The following is a 19,908-nucleotide window of genomic DNA, read 5'->3' on the forward strand; positions in this document are numbered from 1 at the left end:
TCTTCTTTTCATAGTTTACTCTGTCAAAGTTATGCACTCATCCCAGCTAGAATAGTGGACAGAGCTCATCATTAAAATCCTTATTTTTCAACATCCTGACTGTGTAACCGATGATAGACAAGCCCTATACTGCTCAGGTACCCTTTCACTGTAGAATGGAGATAGTAATTATTGCCCATGTACAGATTTCTTGAAAATGTCAGTTTTTTAAGTGCGTACAAATGCTCATCAAATACAAACATTATGAGGATTTTGTGTGCCTAATAAACATATCAATATATTCAGTGAGGCATTCCAGGAACAACCTGGGTACTCTAAGCTTTTATTTAATGTATCTTTACCAACCTGCATTTCTGCTAAGTCACTTCAGTTGTGTCCGACTCTGTGCGACCCCATAGACGGCAGCCCACCAGGCTCCCCGTCCCTGGGATTCTCCAGGCAAGAACACTGGAGTGGGTTGCCATTTCCTTCTCCAATGCATGAAAGTGAAAAGTGAAAGTGAAGTCGTTGAGACGTGTCCCACTCTTTGTGACCCCATGGACCGCAGCCCACCAGGCTCCTCTGTCCATGGGATTTTCCAGGCAAGAGTACTGGAGTGGGGTGCCATTGCCTTCTCCTATGAAATGCTAGGGCTTCCCAAATAGCACCAGTGGTAAAGAACCTTCCTACCAATGCAGGAGACATTAGAGATGTTGGTTCAATCCCTAGGTCAGGAATATCCCCTGGAGGTGAGCATGGCAACTCACTCCAGTATTCTTGCCTGGAGAAGCCCATGGACAGAGGAGCCTGGTGGGCTACAGTCCACAAGGTTGCAAAGAGTGGGACACGACTGAAGCGACTTAGTATGTGCACACACACATGAAATGGTAATTTCTAAAATTTTTTGAGAACTAGAGATTCTGAATTATATCCGTTGACCTATAAATGTAAATGTCGACCAGAATACAGGAATACACTGACAATTTTTTTTACCTAAATTAGAAGTGTCACTTTGCTTGAACTAAATTAGAAGCACCTGTGTCATTTTGATCAGAACTCGTGGGTTGTGAAGAGCTCCAAGTTCAAGCTGGTCCGACAGCTGCTTCAGTATGGGGGGTGCTGGCAGGGACGGGGGGTAGGGGGGTGGTGCAGCTGGAATTGTAGAGACAGCAGAGGAAATAGGGCTACACATCAAGGGAGAAGCAACCTACCATTTAATATTGTTCCCCCTCCTGAAATCTCACCTTCATTTTGCTTTATAGTCATCGTTCATTTCTCTATGGAAGAAACTGTAAATTAGGTTGCTTAAAAATTAAACACGTTCATTTATTTCACAAAGGTTAGTGAGTTCTTAATATGTGCAAAAGGGCAACGTGCTGGGTCTAGGGATAGAAAGAGAAAGGGTTCACTGTAAACTCAGGAAGACAGACCTGTGAAGAGCTTGCACCCTAGGGGAGCAAGAGGTGAAAAAAACAACTAATTTCAAGAGAGAGAAAGAGTCAAGAAAGGCTCTTTGAGATAGTTGCATTGAATAATTTTGAAAGATGAGGACACTCTGAGTTGAGGTATTTCTAGAGGGAGGGAACTGCACCCATTTATTGCCCAGGAGTATCAATTTTCCTTGTGAATTCCAAAAATAATAAAAATAATTCAGCATTCTTTAAAAATGTATTTGGAGGTGGAGAGCAGAGCACAGGGCATTCAGGATAGCCAGGGGAGAAGAGCACTGCCCGCCACTTTCTTAACCAGTGGGGACACTCAGCCTCTTGCCAGCTTGCAGGCTCAAAGTGATTATAGCAGTCGGGCCGAGTCACTGTCATTTGCACAGGGATGGTTTAACATAAAGAACCACTAACTAATGGCATTGGAGCACCCAGGGTTAGCTAGGAAGAAGTAAATACAACTGAAGAATATGGGAATCCCGGATAGAAGGAGCAGCCACGCCCTCTCAGGATGAGATGAGGATTAACCTACTTCCACCCCAAGGCTGAGATCCTGACCTTGCTGGAGAGGGCACAGAAGTGGCTCACTGGATGCAAAGAGGATGCTGTGATGTTGCGCTCGTGAAACTTACTAGAAATTTCCCTCCAGGGTGGCAGCCAAAACTATTCAAGGGCAGATGACTCGCTGGAGGCACTTGTAAAACTGCCAAGGGCTGTAGGCACTGAGGAAGCTGCTGGCTCCTGGATTCGGCCGCCCGACGAGATCCGCCGAGCTGGGCACGGCAGAAGCTGCCAGCATTGAAGGAGCCTAGTGCTGCAGGGGTACCCATTTCCAGGCTGCAGGAGCCAGACAAGAGGAACACACTGGAACCAGGAAGACAAGCCTGCGACCTGCGATATCTCTCTAGCACCCTCTGGTGGCAAAGCTTAGCTGCTGCTGCCCGCTAAGCGAAGTACTCCTTGGGCTTGCTCTGTATTCACAGAGCACGTAAAAAGGACCTATGGCTGATTCATGGTGATGTTTGGCAGAAACCAACACAATTCTGTAAAGCAGTTATCCTTCAATTAAATTTTTTAAAATAAATAAGTAAATTTAATTATTTTTAAAAGGGTGAATTCAGAGCAGAGAGGCAGCAGAAGAGAGAGCATACAGCATCAACACAATTTACATCAAGAATTCACAAAAGGCTTAGAACCTACAGAGAAGGCAGAGGCTGAAAATAAATGATTGGTGTCCACCAGTCATTAAGTTAAGTTCTTTGATCCATAGGTTCCTTCCATCAGTCTCTGCAGTGGGGTGACTGCCCTCTCTCCACTCCAAAGAAAGACTTGAGTTTTATTCTTGAAGACAAGAGAGAAGATCTTTGAACTGGGATGTGCTATGCCTGGAACCATGTGAAAACCAAGCAAATGAAACGAATACACACCTAGGGAATGTTGAACCCCTTGTGTTTCTCCTTCCTAGTTCCCAGAGGCTGGCTCAATGTTGGCAGCTTTTTAGTTCTCACCTTTAAAATGAGAAGACAAGATTAATGAAACATCAGAAGAAGCCTCTAACATGAAAAATACAGACAAAAATAATACTTGAAATGAAGACCTTAGAAAGGAGAAGAAAGTTCAGTTATTCTCAAATAGGAAAAAATTGCAAGACTTTCTTGCAGTACAAAGGAACATTTGGTGGAAAAAAAAGAGAATATGATAAAAAAACATGATGACAAAGATGAAAAATTCAATAGTAATGATGAAAGATAATGTCAAGGAAACTATTCAGAAACCAGAGTACAGAGAGATGGCAAATAAAAGATAAGAAATGAAGAAGATGGTTCAGGAGGTACAATATTTGAATCATAGACATTTCCAAAAGAGAAATCAAATGAAACAGGGAATCATCTAAAATCCTGTAATAAGGTAATAAAAATGATAAAATAAAATAATTTAAGAATAAAATAAATAACAAGAAAATATTTTAAGGATATTTTTCATAAAATAAATAAGAAAACTTCCTAGAATAAGTTTTCAAATTAAAAGGGCTAAGTGACAGATAAAAATTGAAAAATTAAGCCCAACTAAGTGAAATTTCAGGTAAACAGAGAAAACTTTTAGATAGAAAAAGAAAAAGACAATAAGTATGCCATGAAAAATAAGGAACCAAATGTGATATGTCAGCAGCAACACCATTTTCTTAAAGAGTGTGGAGCAGCACTTTCAGTATTATAAAGAAGAAAATCTTTCAGTGTAGAAATCAATGCCTGCTTACTGTGTTACAGTGAAATATATTTTTAGATGTACGAATTCTCAAATATTGTATTTTCCTTGCACCCATTCTCAGGAGATAATTAGAGGTTGTACTCCAATGAAACAAGGGAGTAAGCTAGAAAGAAGAAAAGAGGGGTATCAAGAAAACAGGATCCCCAATTAGAAGAAAAACAGGGGCATTCTTATCATGATGACAGGCAAAGGAAGTTTCTGGACAAGTGCTTAGCAGTATCCCTAGAGAGCAGTCAGTTCAAACAGAAAATGATTGGAGATCTCCAGATGAATCATTCCATAACAAGATAATTGGAACTGAGAGATTACCTGAGAAGAATGATCTTGGGGGAAATGGTTCTGAAAGCCTACTGTGAAAAATTAGCAAAATTGAATAAAACCAACCTAATGAATAGAGCATGGTTATGACCAGGGTCAAAAAAATAGAAGTTTAAAAGAAAGTGTAATTTTAGTAAATTCCTAAAGTGCTCAGCTATAAATATGATTTATATAGTCATAGAATGTAAGCAATTAGTTGAACCTAGACGAGCTGGAGGAGATGAAGATTTCAGAAGGTAAATGCTCAGCCATCATACTGGAAAGTCAACTGATAATGTGTAAAAGTGAATAATCAAAAAGTAGGATGATATGCATATTATTGAGAAATATGAAGAAGGAAGCTCTGAAGTAATTAAAAGGGATTGCCTCTGGGAAAAATTGCAGAAGAGATTGACAGAAAACTATTGTATTTTGTTATATATGTTTCACATATAAGTTATGTATATATATTACCTTTTAAAAATAAACTTAATGTGAAAAGTAATAAAAGAATATATTAGCTAAAGTATTTTCATATTCACATGCACTGAACAAATGTGTGTTAAGGATTCCCTATGTTCCTGGCTCAGTGTTCTAAGCTAGAAATTGAAATAAAACAGGGTTCCTACCCTGAAGGACCTCACACTGTTGGAAAATGAAGGATTATGAGAGAAACATAAAACAAATAAAGCAGAGAACATTGCCGTTAAGTGCTAGTTAAGTATGAGTTGTTGGAGCATTCTTTGGCATTGCCTTTCTTTGGGATTGGAATGAAAACTGACCTTTTCCAGTCCTGTGGCCACTGCTGAGTTTTCCAAATTTGCTGGCATATTGAGTGCAGCACTTTAACAGCATCATCTTTCAGGATTTGGAATAGCTCAACTGGAATTCCATCACCTCCACTAGCTTTGTTCGTAGTGATGCTTTCTAAGACCCACTTGACTTCACATTCCAGGATGTCTGGCTCTAGGTCAGTGATCACACCATCGTGATTATCTGGGTCGTGAAGATCTTTTTTTGTACAGTTCTTCTGTGTATTCTTGCCATCTCTTCTTAATATCTTCTGCTTCTGTTAGGTCCATACCATTTCTGTCCTTTATTGAGCTCATCTTTGCATGACATGTTCCTTTGGTATCTCTGATTTTCTTGAAGAGATCCCTAGTCTTTCCCATTCTGTTGTTTTCCTCTATTTCTCCAAGCCAGGCTTCAGCAATATGTGAACCGTGAACTTCCTGATGTTCAAGCTGGTTTTAGAAAAGGCAGAGGAACCAGAGATCAAATTGCCAACATCCGCTGGATCATGGAAAAAGCAAGAGAGTTCCAGAAAAACATCTATTTCTGCTTTATTGACTATGCCAAAGCCTTTGACTGTGTAGATCACAATAAACTGTGAAAAATTCTGAAAGAGATGGGAATACAAGACCACCTGATCTGCCTCTTGAGAAATTTGTATGCAGGTCAGGAAGCAACAGTTAGAACTGGACATGGAACAACAGACTGGTTCCAAATAGGACAAGGAGTTCGTCAAGGCTGTATACTGTCACCCTGTTTATTTAACTTCTATGCAGAGTACATCACGAGAAACGCTGGACTGGAAGAAACACAAGCTGGAATCAAGATTGCCGGGAGAAATATCAATAACCTCAGATATGCAGATGACACCACCCTTATGGCAGAAAGTGAAGAGGAACTAAAAAGCCTCTTGATGAAAGTGAAAGTGGAGAGTGAAAAAGTTGGCTTAAAGCTCAACATTCAGAAAACGAAGATCATGGCATCCAGTCCCATCACTTCATGGGAAATAGATGGGGAAACAGTGGAAACAGTGTCCGACTTTATTTTTCTGGGCTCCAAAATCACTACAGATGGTGAATGCAGCCATGAAATTAAAAGACGCTTACTCCTTGGAAGGAAAGTTATGACCAACCTAAATAGCATATTCAAAAGCAGAGACATTACTTTGTCAACAAGGCTATGGTTTGTCCTGTGGTCATGTATGGGTGTGAGAGTTAGACTGTGAAGAAGGCTGAGCACTGAAGAATTGATGCTTTTGAACTGTGGTGTTGGAGAAGACTCTTGAAAGTCCCTTGGACTGCAAGGAGATCCAACCAGTCCATTCTGAAGGAGATCAGCCCTGGGATTTCTTTGGAAGGAATGATGCTAAAGCTGAAACTCCAGTACTTTGGCCACCTCATGCGAAGAGTTGATTCATTGGAAAAGACTCTGATGCTGGGAGGGATTGGGGACAGGAGGAGAAGGGGACGACAGAGGATGAGATGGCTGGATGGCGTCACTGACTCGATGGACGTGAGTCTGAGTGAACTCCGGGAGTTGGTGATGGACAGGGAGGCCTGGCGTGCTGCGATTCATGGGGTCACAAAGAGTCGTACACGACTGAGTGACTGATCTGATCTGAAGTATGAGTTGTAGCATGTGTGTGTGCTAAGTTGCTTAAGTTGTGTCCGACTCTTTGCAACCCCATGGACTGCAGTCTCCCAGGCTCCTCCGTCCATGGGATTCTCCAGGCAAGAGTACTGGAGTGGATTGCCATGCCCTCCTCCAGGGGATCTTCCTGACCTAGGGATCCAGCCGACGTCTCTTATGTCCCCTGCATTGGCAGGCATGTTCTTTACCACTGCTGCTACTGCTGCTACTAAGTCGCATCAGTCGTGTCCGACTCTGTGTGACCCTATGGACAGCAGCCCACCAGTCTCCTCTGTCCCTGGAATTCTCTAGGCAAGAATACTGGGGTGGGTTGCCATTTCCTTCTCTGGGTCTTTACCACTAGTGCCACGAAATTCCACTATCTAAAAGACATGTAAGATAAAATGTTTCTTGAAAAGCAAATGTTTTTACAGTTTAAAAGAGGTTGCCATATTAGTTCATTAGTAATAATAGCACTTAATAACTGCTATTTTTTTTAAACTGCCTCTTAAGTGTACGATGTTCATACTGGGTCTTTTGCCTACAATCCTTTGATTTCATCCTAGCTCTAATGAGGCAGATCTTATTAGCCTCATTTTACAGATGAGCTGAATCATAGTGACGTTAAGAATAGAAAAGCTTCACGGCTGTGCCAATAGCTGGCATGATTCAGACTCAAAGGGAGGGAATGAACTAGATTATCTTCTTGGCTTACTTCAGATACTGTGAATCCACAGTGTATTTCTTTCTGTAGGCTGCAGTCAGTAGAGTTGGAAAGTCGTGGCTGTATATTACCAGAACTCCACAATATTGAAATGGACCTGCATTCTAGAACCTGGAGAGGTCTTTGCAACAGAAGAGGTCTTTGTCCTGCAAAACATTCCTGTAAAAGTTTGATATTAACTCTTTATCTATACAGCTATATATATATATAGCTATCAAAGAAAGTAGCTCTTCTTTCTTTTTGAGTAAACATCTTAAAATTTCCATATGAATAAATTCAAAGCAAAATAAAAATATGGTTAATTGTTCTTTTCTTTTGTAATTCCCCAAATGCTTTTATTGTTCATTGTACTTTTAATATATTCAGAATAATTTAATTTAAACTCTGGTTACTTAACTCTATTTGCCTGCCAATTTAATCATTGTGCACCTGCCATATTTGTCTCTCTATAGCCTAAAATAAAGAATAAAACTGATTAATAAAATAAAATGCTTAACTCTATCTTGTATTCATTCTGTCACCCTATTATTGAAATACTGAATAGCGTCTACATGTGACCTGTATAACTATCAGAATACTGTATTCTAAATTAAAATTAAATGACAGATACTATCAATGTTTGATGTCCTTTCATCCTATTATGCTCTGTGTGTGGCTTTCCATCTTGATGTCAGATGACCATTCTGAAAACAGTAGGATGAGATTTCATATTTGCTAGATTTCTTTTCTAGCAAATTGAAAATTGAGCAAATTTCATGCTTCAGAAATGCTCAAAGTCAAGACTGCAGCCGTTGAACATCTATAAACCATTGCATAAATTATGGCAGCTTTTAAAGTCCTCACCATAAAAGCCTCAATAAAAGTTATTTTCACATTCAGTACTCACTGTGAATTTATTTTTAGACCAGAAATTGAGTTGAGAGTTGTCTTTAAGCTACTATAATTCCCAGGTGTGTTTCCAATTAATTAGAGTCATGTCAAAACAGGTCTGTTGAATTTAAATTACCTTTGTTCTTCCTTTAAAACACTTTTCCAAATCTGGGAGAAAGAGATTCAATAAACTACCAGCAACAAGGTTCTGAAATATACATGGTAAATAAAACATTAAAGGTGCACACAGATGGATTTTATGGATTTAACTTTGATGTTCACTGGTCTAAAGCTGACCTGTATGCATAACAGGAAATGAAAAATAAGACAGGGTGGTAGTCACCATCTCTTCTTTCACTGCACGTGGTCAGCACTTATTCTGAGCCCTCCTAATACATTTGCTGCTTCCTATGCCTGTGTTTGTGTGTCTCATTTCCGCTGCTACAACTTTTTTAAGAAAAGCTCCTTCTCTTGTTTATCTTTTTGTTCCCACTGTACCTAAGCTCTGAAGAAGGCAATGGCACCCCACTCCAGTACTCTTGCCTGGAAAATCCCATGGACAGAGGAGCCTGGTGGGCTACAGTCCATGGGGTCGCTAAGAGTCAGACACGACTGAGTGACTTCACTTTCACTTTTCACTTTCATGCATTGGAGAAGGAAATGGCAACCCACTCCAGTGTTCTTGCCTGGAGAATCCCAGGGACGGGGAGCCTGGTGGGCTGCCGTCTATGGGGTCGCACAGAGTCGGACACAACTGACGTGGCTTAGCAGCAGCAGCAGCAGTACCTAAGCTCTGATCTTCCACACATTTAGCACTCAACACATTATTGCATTGGTGCTTTTAAAAAAAGAAAATCTGTCCATTAAACAATACATGAACAAAGTAAAGTTTAAAAACAAATCAAATGAATCACAGCTTCTTCATCAAAAAACGCCAGTGACAATATTTTTAAAATACTACCCCCTCCTTTTCTTTTTTCCTATATGTGGATGTTTTGTATAAGCCTGAAGTCTGTGTAATTAGTATGCAAAAGTTAGACATTATAACATGAACAGTTTCCATTCTATTTTTAAATCATAGTAAACAGTGAAATAGCTACGTAATATTTCATTAGAGAATTTTAAAACATAAAATGATTCATAATTCTTTTGTTATGAGGTAGAAATGTTGTTACAAACTGAGCCCCGGCATTTTTGAAAAGCTGTGCATCATTTTGACGATAGAAATGTGGCCAATGATCTGGTGAGACTACATCTCGAGGGGTAGGTTTTAGGATGTACTGTATACAACTAAGGGAACTCTGAGTTGGGCTTCCCCCGTGGCTCAGTGGTAAAGAATCCACCTCTACGCAGAAGCTGTAAGAAATGCAAGTTCAATCCCTGGGTCGGGAAGATCCCCTGGAGAAGGGCATGGCAACCTAGTCCAGCTCAATAGTTGTGGCACATGGGCTTGGTTGCTCCAAGGCGTATGGGATCTTCCCGGATCTCCTGCATTGGCAGGGGGATTCTTTACCACTGAGCCACCAGGGAAGCCCCATATTGCTATTTGTATGAAATTCACCAGATATGATTTTCAAGTATTCCAAATATTCCATCATTCTCTTTTAACCAATTTAACATTTGAGTTTCTATGGCCTTAGCTTTCTCCCCTCCAGAGTTAATTGTAACAATAGGGTGCTCCCAGGAGGTCCTTGGGAGAAGGCAATGGCACCCCACTCCAGTACTCTTGCCTCTAAAATCCCATGGATGGAGGAGCCTGGTGGGCTGCAGTCCATGGGGTCGAGAAGAGTCGGACACGACTGAGCGACTTCCCTTTCACTTTTCACTTTCATGCATTGGAGAAGGAAATGGCAACCCACTCCAGTGTTCTTGCCTGGAGAATCCCAGGGACGGGGGAGCCTGGTGGGCTGCCGTCTATGGGGTCACACAGAGTCGGACACGACTGAAGTGACTTAGCAGCAGCAGCAGCAGCAGGAGGTCCTTGGCATTTTAAGCAGACTGATTTCAAGTTATCCCAGACAGTGCTTGTTGATTCTCACCCAGCTCTCTGCACCTCATTCCACTACCTGTGTTCTCTGTTACTCCAGTATTCTTGCCTGGAGAATCCCATGGGGATCCCATGGCGGGCTACAGTCCATGGGGTCACAAAGAGTCGGACACGACTGAAGCGATTCAGCACACACACACGCTACAACTCATACACTACATCCAGCACTTAACGGCACTGTTCTCTACTGTATTTTTTTCATGTTTCTCTCATAATCCTTCAGTCATCTTCCAACAGTGTGAGGTCCTTCAGGGTAGGAACCCTGTTTTATTCCCATTCCCAGCTCAGAGCACTGAGCCAGGCACACAGTGAATTCTTAACACACATTTGTTCAATAAATATGAAAATACTTTAGCTAATATATTCTTTTTATTACTTTTCACATTAATTTAATTTTTAAAAGGCAATATATACACATAATTTGTATGTGAAATGTAATATGACAAAATACGGTAGTTTTATGTCAATCTCTTCTGCAATTTTTCCCAGAGGCAATCGTTTTAAATTACTTCAGAGTTGGACAAGCAAGCAAGTATTCATCTAAGGGAACTCTGGGTTACCGACAGCTCTGAAGTGTGAGGTTCCCGTGGTTCATCAGGCATTGTTGGCAGTTCTATTATCCTGCTTTTCTATCTTTATCACCCAGAAAACCAGCCTTCTCCAAAAGCGGAAGCCTGTCACAGCTTCTGGCAGAAGACCTACACTGCCTCCTTGCTTTTCTAGTAGACACCAAGTCACATCATATTTATACTGTTGATCAGCATACTTCCATTAAAGAGAAATTCACCTTTAAGAAAAGACCCCCATTACTGGGACTTCACCACCTGCAGATGAAACCCCTTGACTCTATCCATGGGTTCTCAGGGCAGGCACTCTCTCCAGGCTCTACTTCTTACCCACACATCTTAACCCCAGTAACTCTCTGCTGTCCTGGATGCCAGCCTCTGCTCTGTGTTATATATTCAGCTCTCTGCTTGTTCTTTTTGAAGGTAACAGTCTATTCAGATACTTTTTTATTTGGAAAAGGATGGAAACCTCCACCCAAGTTCTGCAATGGACACTGCATTTTCTGGTGTGCTTCATTCCAAAATCCAGCCCCAGATCTCAAAACTCCTTTCCAGGCTAGAGCCCTAGAACACCTTCTTGTGCAGGGGAAAAGATCAGACACTGATTATTTGGGAGATAACGGTCACATTCTTTAGTGCATATTAGGACTTAGTGAATATTTGTCTACTATTTAGGCATTTCCTAGAAGTACTGGGAAAGAAAAACATTTTTAAAATTCTGTAATGCAAATCACTTTGGGGGTTGAATAACTCCTGGGAGTGAGCATGAGGGAAGCTTCACGATACTGGAAATATTCTATAACTTAATTTAGGTGGTCATTAGGACCAGCCCACTAGGTAAAATTCCAAGAGTTGTAGACTTGTTGCTTTCCAATTTCTGTCAACTTCTCCCTTTATGTCTGTTAACATTTGCCTTATACATTGAGGTGCTCCTATATTGGGTGCGTATATTTACAACTGTATGTCTTCTTGAACTGATCTCTTGATCATCATGGAATGTCCTTTGTCTCTTGTAGCAGTCCTTATCTTAAAGTCTATTTGTCTGATACATGTATCGCTACTCAGCTTTCTTCTGATTTCCATTTGCATGGTATACCTTTTTCCATCCCTTCACTTTCAGTCTGTATGTGTCTCTAGATCTGAAATGGGTCTCTTGTAGACACCATATATATGGGTTTACTTGTGTATCCAGCCTGCAATGCAGGAGACCCTGGTTCAATTCTTGGGTCAGGAAGTTCCCCTGGAGAAGGGATAGGCTACCCACCCCAGTATTCTGGGGCTTTCCTGGTGGCTCAGATGGTAAAGAATCTGCCTGCAATATGGGAAACCTGGGTTATAGGATAGACCAGGAGAGAACCTCCCCTACTCCAATATTCAGTAGGGATCGCTTCCTTCCGCTGTTCCCTGTCTCCTCTCCCTAACTTCATTCCTTGGCTACTCCCATTCTCATCTGATGGAGCCGTTCTCTTTGACTCATTTGATGGAACCTCTTCTCCTGCTTTCTGATATTGTCCTGTGTTATTTGGTTCTAAATTTTTCATATTCCCTCAGTATCAGTCATCTTGGATCTTGCTAAAAGCTAGATCTGACTGATCAGTGATAGAGCTGCAAAACAGAACACACAGCAGCTGGGCTAGCCTGTGGCCTCCCCACTAATAGAGGGGTCTGGGACACAGGAAAACTGGATAAGGAGTACAAACAGGAAGGATGCCAGGCCTGAGGTCTGCAAGCAGAGTAATCAGAATTGGGAATTCAGGCAAGGCTTATAGGAACAGTTACCTATTAAATATTAAAAAGGAAAAAGAGAACTTATTCATAATCCAAGAGTCGATGTTAGAAGAAGGCACAAAGCAAGTTGAAAGTCGAAGGCGAGAACTTGAGCAAGTGATAGAGCATCAGCGATCAGAATTATGAAACATGAATGTGCAAGAGGGAGAGGGAACTGAAAGTCAACTTGATTCATCTGAGAGCTCCTATAATCCTGAAGTGCTGATGAGTGCAGATACCACCACAATTTTAAAGAGGTTAAGATATACCCTGAAAATGTCTGCAGTGCAAATCTTTATATGTTATTTATTGGAATATAATTGATTTACAATATAGTGTTAGTTTCTGCTGAACAACATCACGAATCAGCCCTACGTATACATACATCCCCTTTTGAGCCTCCCTCCCACCCAATCCCCCATCCCACTCCCCTAGATCATCACAGAGCACCAAACTGAGCTCCCTGTGCTGTACAGCAGCTTCCCACTAGCCATCTTTATGTATTTTTAAACCAATACATTTTATTTACTAATGTGCTATAAAAGGTTTGTTGTTCAGTGAATAAAATATACAATTAGGGCTATAGCAAAACATGAGAGAAATATGAAGAACATTATATACCACAGCAAGAAAAATTTGAGTGATAATTTAAAGCCAGAAATTTAGACAGTGTATTAAAAAGCAGAGACATCACTTTGCCAACAAAGGTCTGTATAGTCAAAGCTATGACTTTTCCTGTAGTCATGTACAGGTGTGAGAATTGGACCATAAAGAAGGCTGAGCACCAAAGAATTAATACTTTTGAATTGTAGTGCTGGAGAAGACTCTTGAGAGTCCCTTGGACAACAAGGAGATCAAACCAGTCCATCCTAGAGGAAATCAACACTGAATATTCACTGGAAGGACTGATATTAAACCTAAAGCTCCAATACTTTGGCCACCTGATGGGAAGAGCCAACTCACTGAAAAAAACCTTGATGCTGGGAAAGATTGAAGGCAAACTAAGGAGGCAGCAGAGGATGAGATGGTTAGCATCACCAACTCAATGGACATGAATGTGAGCAAACTCCGGGAGATAGTGAAGGACAGGAAAGCCTGGCGTTCTGCAGTCCATGGGGTCGCAGAGTCAGACATGACTTAGCTGCTGAACAACAGCAAAAAAAAAAAGAAAACAGCCAGAAAATATAGCACAGCTTGTGAAAATGTGCTAAACTATTTTTAAAGCTATGGGAAGTATCTCTGAGCATCCAGGTGTCTCTAACAAACATGATAAAACTAGACCAAAAAATGCATTAAGAGAAACTGTCATTGTCTTTTGAGGATTCTTAAATGAAGGGCAGCACCCTTTGAGCAACTCCACTCAACTGCTGGACACTGATCCCTTAATGGCATGGATGTTACTTGAACTATATAGTTTAAAAAAAGGTGGGGAGGAATGCTTCATTAAATTTGTGTTTATTCTAGGTTATCAAAGCCCATACTCCTTAAGATAAGGTGAACTTTATAGTAAAATGAACTACTATATTGCCGGAGCCAGCCGGCAAAGTCGATCAGGTCCCGAGAACGTGCACGGCGGGGCTAAGAAAGAAACTAAAGCAAGAGACTACAAAGATGGGGTCGAGAGGTTCAGACACGTCACCACGAAGGGACGCAGTCTGACACCAACTTTATTCAACATCTCATATTTATACAGAAAAGCGTGAGAAAGACAAAACAGTTGACATTTTTTCTTGGTTAGCCTATACATCTTACAAACAGTCACAAGAAATCTTGAGAGCATGGGAATGGCTCCCTGTTATTATTTCTTACACCAGATAACATTTCTCTGTGCGTGAGAAGTTTGCACAGAACTCCAGGTGCCTGCAGTAAATAAGCGCCTAATCTCTGGGGTGGCGGGACAGAGAGCTATGTTTGCAAGCAAACCCTCAAGGACTGAGGCAGCTCCCAGAGCTGTGTCCTTCGGACAAAGGACCCCGTTCTCACGGGCAGCTCCCCGCAACTCCCCCTTTCTTTTTATATAGGCACACGCTTATGTTCCTTTAACCGCAGACCATTTCCATAGATGGAAGCCTTTATGATCCATAGATCATCAATCAGTTTTTTAATTAAACAAGGTGCAAGAAATAAAACAGTTAAAATTATTAAGAACAGTCCTCCCATGGCTGCTCCCAAGTACCAAATACTATTGACAGTAGGTACATGTCGAAAAAGTTCTTTAACAAAGGACTCAGCTCTTTTTGCAACATCCAAATCAGGTCTGGGTGCATTTTCAATGTTCATTATTTCCTGATGTAGATGCAGCAAATCTAAGGAAATATTTTCATTATGCCAAATACCTTCTAAGTGAGCTTTCACCTTATCCCAAGCAGTTATACTACCATTATATTTTTTGGGAGTAACACAGATCCATCGAAAATCAGCATGACATTGTACTCGTAATCTCAACTTTATACTTTGAACCTCTTCACCTAAATATTTTACAACATCATAAAGGGCATTCAATCGATCCTCTAGCTTTTTGTCAATATCTTCTTGAGTCCCCAGGGCAACGGATGCATTTTGTGCCAGATTATTAACAAAAGTTGCAGTTTGCACTGATTGTGCCAAGGACAGGGCTTCAGTAATCGAGAAAGCAATAAGAGTTACCAAAGCTACAAATCCCAGAATTATTAACCCTATTCCCCTGCGATAACGCATTAAAGCACCCTCTACTTCTCTCCAAAGTTCAAGTCCCCTTTCATCATACCAAGACCCATTAATCTTTACAGGAACCATAACAAAAGCAGGCTGTCTTAAGACTAGAACCCTAGTTTGATTAGTAATTCCCCTAACACAGTTAGTCAAAGTACAATTGTTACAAGTTACATTATAATTTTGTAACCCAGGTTGTATATTTACAGATCCTACTAGTAAAGCATAAGGGTGAGGCAGACATGCACGAGGGTACCTCATGGTGAGATTCCACAAATGACCGTGTCTCACTTTCGATCCCACCTGAAGGTAGGAACCCTCACATCCAAGGGCGGCAGCTAGTTTCCAGATTTCTGTTTGGAACACTTTAGAGCCGCCCAAGTTCCAAATACGGGATGCAAAGTTCCTATTATCTTGAGCTCCAGGGTTTCGGGCCGAGTCTGGAGACCAGTCCCACAATGACTCATTTGTCCCAAATATGTTATAAACCGTAGCAGTTCCATCTCGACACAGTTTCCATGGTGCAGCAGTGACTCTTCCCCTTGTTCCAAAGTCGCAGAAAGGAATATCTAAAGGACCAATTCCATTACGACGTTGAGGAATTCCAGACTCTTTCGTTACTCCAGGAATATACAGGCTCCAACCATTGTCAAAATCAGCATATCCGGACTCCCCAACAAAAAGACATCCTGTTGAATTAAAATATCTAGACAGACAAATAGGTAAGCGATCAAACACTCCATGATAAGAGAAATTAACTTGATTAGGAATAATATGTTTATCTGAAAAACCACCCAAAGCCACAGTATCATTAGTGTATATGGGAATAGACCGACCCTCCCAGCCCACGGGTTGGAGAAGGGGAGGATCGGGAAAATAAGCCCAGTAAGCACTTGAATATTCTTCAGAGTGTGCAGTGTTAATCTGATTTAAGATAATTAATAAGGTTATCAGGAAGCTTAAAGGCGATATCGGATCGCCCTGCACCGCAACACGATTCTGTGCCTCTCGCATCAATGCCTGAAGTTGTTGCCGAGATGGTAATTCATCATGCTCTTGAATTGTCAATCTCCTCATCTGATTTGCTAAAGACTGTCTCCGCCGTGCGTACCAACCTTTCCGGCAGCCAGCGCGGCGCTTCGGCATCCTGTGGGAAAACACAAACATGCCCTCGTCCCCAGATTAGTACTGGATCTGGTCCATACCATTTTCCTACAAGTGGGTCTTTCCAAAAGACTTTAGGTCTTATTGTTTGTGCATCAAAGTTCCAAAATCGCTGTGCTGCTGAACGGCCACTTATATCCAATTGTAAAAAATTTAAAACAAATAAAGCATGGTTTAGAGAGTTGGAGGGGGTATTGGGATACAATTCCCCCTTCTTTAGTTTTTGCAATTGATGTTTGAGAGTTTGATGTGCCCATTCAATAATTCCTTGACCTTGAGGATTATAAGGGATACCTGTTTTATGTGAGATAGACAATTGCGTACAAAATAATTGAAAATTTTTTCCAGTGTATCCTGGACCATTGTCTGTTTTTATGGTTTTAGGGGTTCCCATAACAGCAAAACATTTAATGCAATGAGCTATACAATGTTTGCTAGCTTCTCCGGATTGTAGAGAGGCATGTAAAAAGCCAGAGAAGGTGTCAATAGTAACATGAACAAATTTTTGTTTACCAAATTCAGGAATATGGGTAACATCCATTTGCCATATATCGTTTGGCAACAATCCTCGAGGATTAACTCCATAGTGGGGGACGCTAAAAAATTGAGGACATGTTTGACATTGCTTAACAATCTGTCTGGCAGCTTCTCGAGTAATGCCAAATTGAAGTCTTAAGCTATTGCTGTTTTGATGGTGTAAGCTGTGGGAAGTTTTTGCCATTTGTTCCAATTAAGGAAATATCATACGTGTAGCTTCGTCAGCCAAAGCATTGCCTCGTGCTAAAGGTCCAGGAAGTCTAGAGTGAGCACGAATATGACCAAAATAGCATTTATTAACTCTGGGGCAAATTAAATGTTGTATATCACGAAAAAGAGTTTGGATAGTAGAATTCAGGGTACCAATAAGTGGAACAGTCTCAATAGTGTTTAAGGCTCTTATGATATATTGACTGTCAGAATATAAATTAAATGGAGCAGAAATTTGTAACAAAGCCTGAAAAACGGCAAATAGTTCTACTTCTTGAGCAGACTTATAATTAGTATGCCAGGTGGTAGTATTGTCTTGTATAATCAAACTAGCTATTCTATTAGAAGAGCCATCAGTAAATACAGTTAGGGCGTCGGCAAGGGGCTGAGAAACAATGATTTTTGGGAAGAGAAATTGGTGATAGTGAGCAAATTGTAAAATTTTATCCGAGAGATAATGATGATTATCAAGCCGTCTACTAAAACCAGCTAAGGCAATAACCCTTGTAATGTCGTGGCCAAAGTTATGTCTTGAACGTACGAAGGGCCGATATCAGCACAAATCCGTACATAATCGGATAAGCCTCCCTTTTTCCTGTAAGGTCTCAGGGCAGCTTGACAAGCCGAATTGGCATTCTCATAAGCAAGCTGTTTAGCCAACACTATTCCCGCCTGTTCATCTCCTATCATTTTACCAATTGTCTCAAGCAGGCGGGCAACAAAATCTTGATATGGTTTATCTGGCCCCTGGCGAATTTTAGATAAATCTTTAGTCTTTTTATCAGAATTTGGAAGCTTTTTCCATGCTTGTAGAGCCGCAGCACTAATCTGAGGGTAGGCTCCAGGTAAATAATTAAGTTGACTATTAGTTTCTCGATATTCTCCCTCTCCCACCATCATTTCATAAGTGGTGTTCAGTCCCTGTCGCCGATTGATATCGGCTGTGATCCCACATTGCTCAGCAAACTCAGATTTCCATAGTAAATAATCTCCTCCAGATAAACAAGCTCGAGCAACCTGTTTCCAATCATTAGGTGGCAGATTTTGATTTCCTAAAGCCTCTATAATAGCCTGAGTAAACGGCGCAGTCGGGCCATATTGTGCACAAGCCATTTTTAACTCTTTCAGTTGCTTAAAGGGCAGCGGCTCATAATACCTCTGCTGTTGAGCATTTTCAAACACTGGATAGATTCCTGAAAACCCGGGAATATGTTCTCCTTCTTCATTAGCTCGCTTAATTGCTTGTTGAAGAGGAGATAATAATATCTCACCTTTAATTTTTATGTTTTCACCGGGCAAAGAAGCAGGGATAGATATAGGCTCTCGCGGTTCTACGAAAGGCGGAGGTGGATCGAGTCCAGCAGGAACCGAGGGAGGATATGCTGGAGGCGCAGGCTGGCTGGAGTGGGAGTCTCCCTGTGCATCCTTTTTTACTGCTATAACAATCTTCTGAATTAAATTCTCCAGCTGTTCTTCAGAAAGCCCTGAATGCTTTAATTCCCCTTTTCCTGAGGGGGATTCCATGTTAACCATCATCTCCCAAGGCATATCCTCTCTATGGTTCTGAGCCGCTTGTTCATTTAACTCTTTCTGTTCATCAGAGCTTAACACATCATCATTCCCTCCAGCCTTATAAGCTGTTCCCTCAGGCACAGCATAAAGCGGCTCAGGTGATGGGGCAGAAGGCTCTGTAACTTCAGGTCCTGTGGAATCCCTGAGAGCCGTTTGAATTTTATGTCCCTCATGTTCAGGATCCAGGCAGTCTCTTATGAGAGTCCACAAAGAAAAAGCATCCACAGGAACACGATTGGGACCATGTAAGGAATAATATGTCTGCAATTGTTTTCCTACTTTTTTCCAAGTTTCCAGACTAACTGTTCCTTCCTCTGGAAACCAAGGACAAACCTCCTCAATAAAAAGTAAAAACTTTTCTAGCTGTAACTTATTTACATGAATTCCCCTACCTTTTAACATAGTTTTCAACATATGTACAAATAACTGGCGGCTATTGCCTTGTCCCATGATTTATTACTCTCGACAATCACCCTCCCTGCCCTTTACTTTTAATTACTTAGGAATTCCTCTTAACTTACCTCAATCTTGGCGGGCAGCGGCCGTCGTCGCACTCCGATTCTCGGGTCCCTGTTTGGGCGCCACCTGCCGGAGCCAGCCGGCAAAGTCGATCAGGTCCCGAGAACGTGCACGGCGGGGCTAAGAAAGAAACTAAAGCAAGAGACTACAAAGATGGGGTCGAGAGGTTCAGACACGTCACCACGAAGGGACGCAGTCTGACACCAACTTTATTCAACATCTCATATTTATACAGAAAAGCGTGAGAAAGACAAAACAGTTGACATTTTTTCTTGGTTAGCCTATACATCTTACAAACAGTCACAAGAAATCTTGAGAGCATGGGAATGGCTCCCTGTTATTATTTCTTACACCAGATAACATTTCTCTGTGCGTGAGAAGTTTGCACAGAACTCCAGGTGCCTGCAGTAAATAAGCGCCTAATCTCTGGGGTGGCGGGACAGAGAGCTATGTTTGCAAGCAAACCCTCAAGGACTGAGGCAGCTCCCAGAGCTGTGTCCTTCGGACAAAGGACCCCGTTCTCACGGGCAGCTCCCCGCACTATATCAAAAGGAAAATGCATTTAATTGATGGTAAGGATTCTAAAATAGGGAAAAACCCAGATTATTAAAAAATCTTAAAAGCCATAATCACTAAGATCAAAAACTTGACACTCATTGACCTCAGAAAGGAGACTCATTACTTTAGAGTCTACCACAAAAGATAATAAATATATGCCCCACCCACTGAACCAGGAATTGAAAAAAAAAAAAAAAGCTTATGAATATATTCCTTGTTAGCATCTTTCCAAAGAATATGGATAGTTATCTGTTTTAACCTCTAGACGATATTCCA

At 41.2% G+C, this 19,908-nt stretch overlaps 1 protein-coding gene and 1 long non-coding RNA gene across 2 annotated transcripts in view; both read right to left on the reverse strand.

Moving 5' to 3' along the window:
• The window catches only part of LOC133253773 (uncharacterized), a 68,598-nt gene that overhangs the window by 22,714 nt on the left and 25,976 nt on the right, over positions 1-19,908 (reverse strand). The gene's annotated exons all lie outside the window — the stretch shown is intronic.
• On the reverse strand, positions 13,994-19,629 carry LOC133253768 (endogenous retrovirus group K member 19 Env polyprotein-like). The gene is made up of 2 exons (XM_061427437.1): positions 19,077-19,629; positions 13,994-16,219 (listed from the first exon to the last, which is right to left on the reverse strand). The coding sequence occupies exon 2, from the start codon at positions 16,216-16,218 to the stop codon at positions 14,395-14,397; it is 1,824 nt and encodes a 607-aa protein (XP_061283421.1). The 5' UTR covers position 16,219; positions 19,077-19,629; the 3' UTR covers positions 13,994-14,394.

This window comes from Bos javanicus, chromosome 9 (genome assembly GCF_032452875.1).
Source record: "Bos javanicus breed banteng chromosome 9, ARS-OSU_banteng_1.0, whole genome shotgun sequence".
NCBI lineage: Eukaryota > Metazoa > Chordata > Mammalia > Artiodactyla > Bovidae > Bos > Bos javanicus.

What these genes read in the sequence shown, in the direction of transcription:
- LOC133253768 (XM_061427437.1), bottom strand. Translation starts at nt 16,218, where the DNA reads ATGCCGAAGCGCCGCGCTGGCTGCCGGAAAGGTTGGTACGCACGGCGG.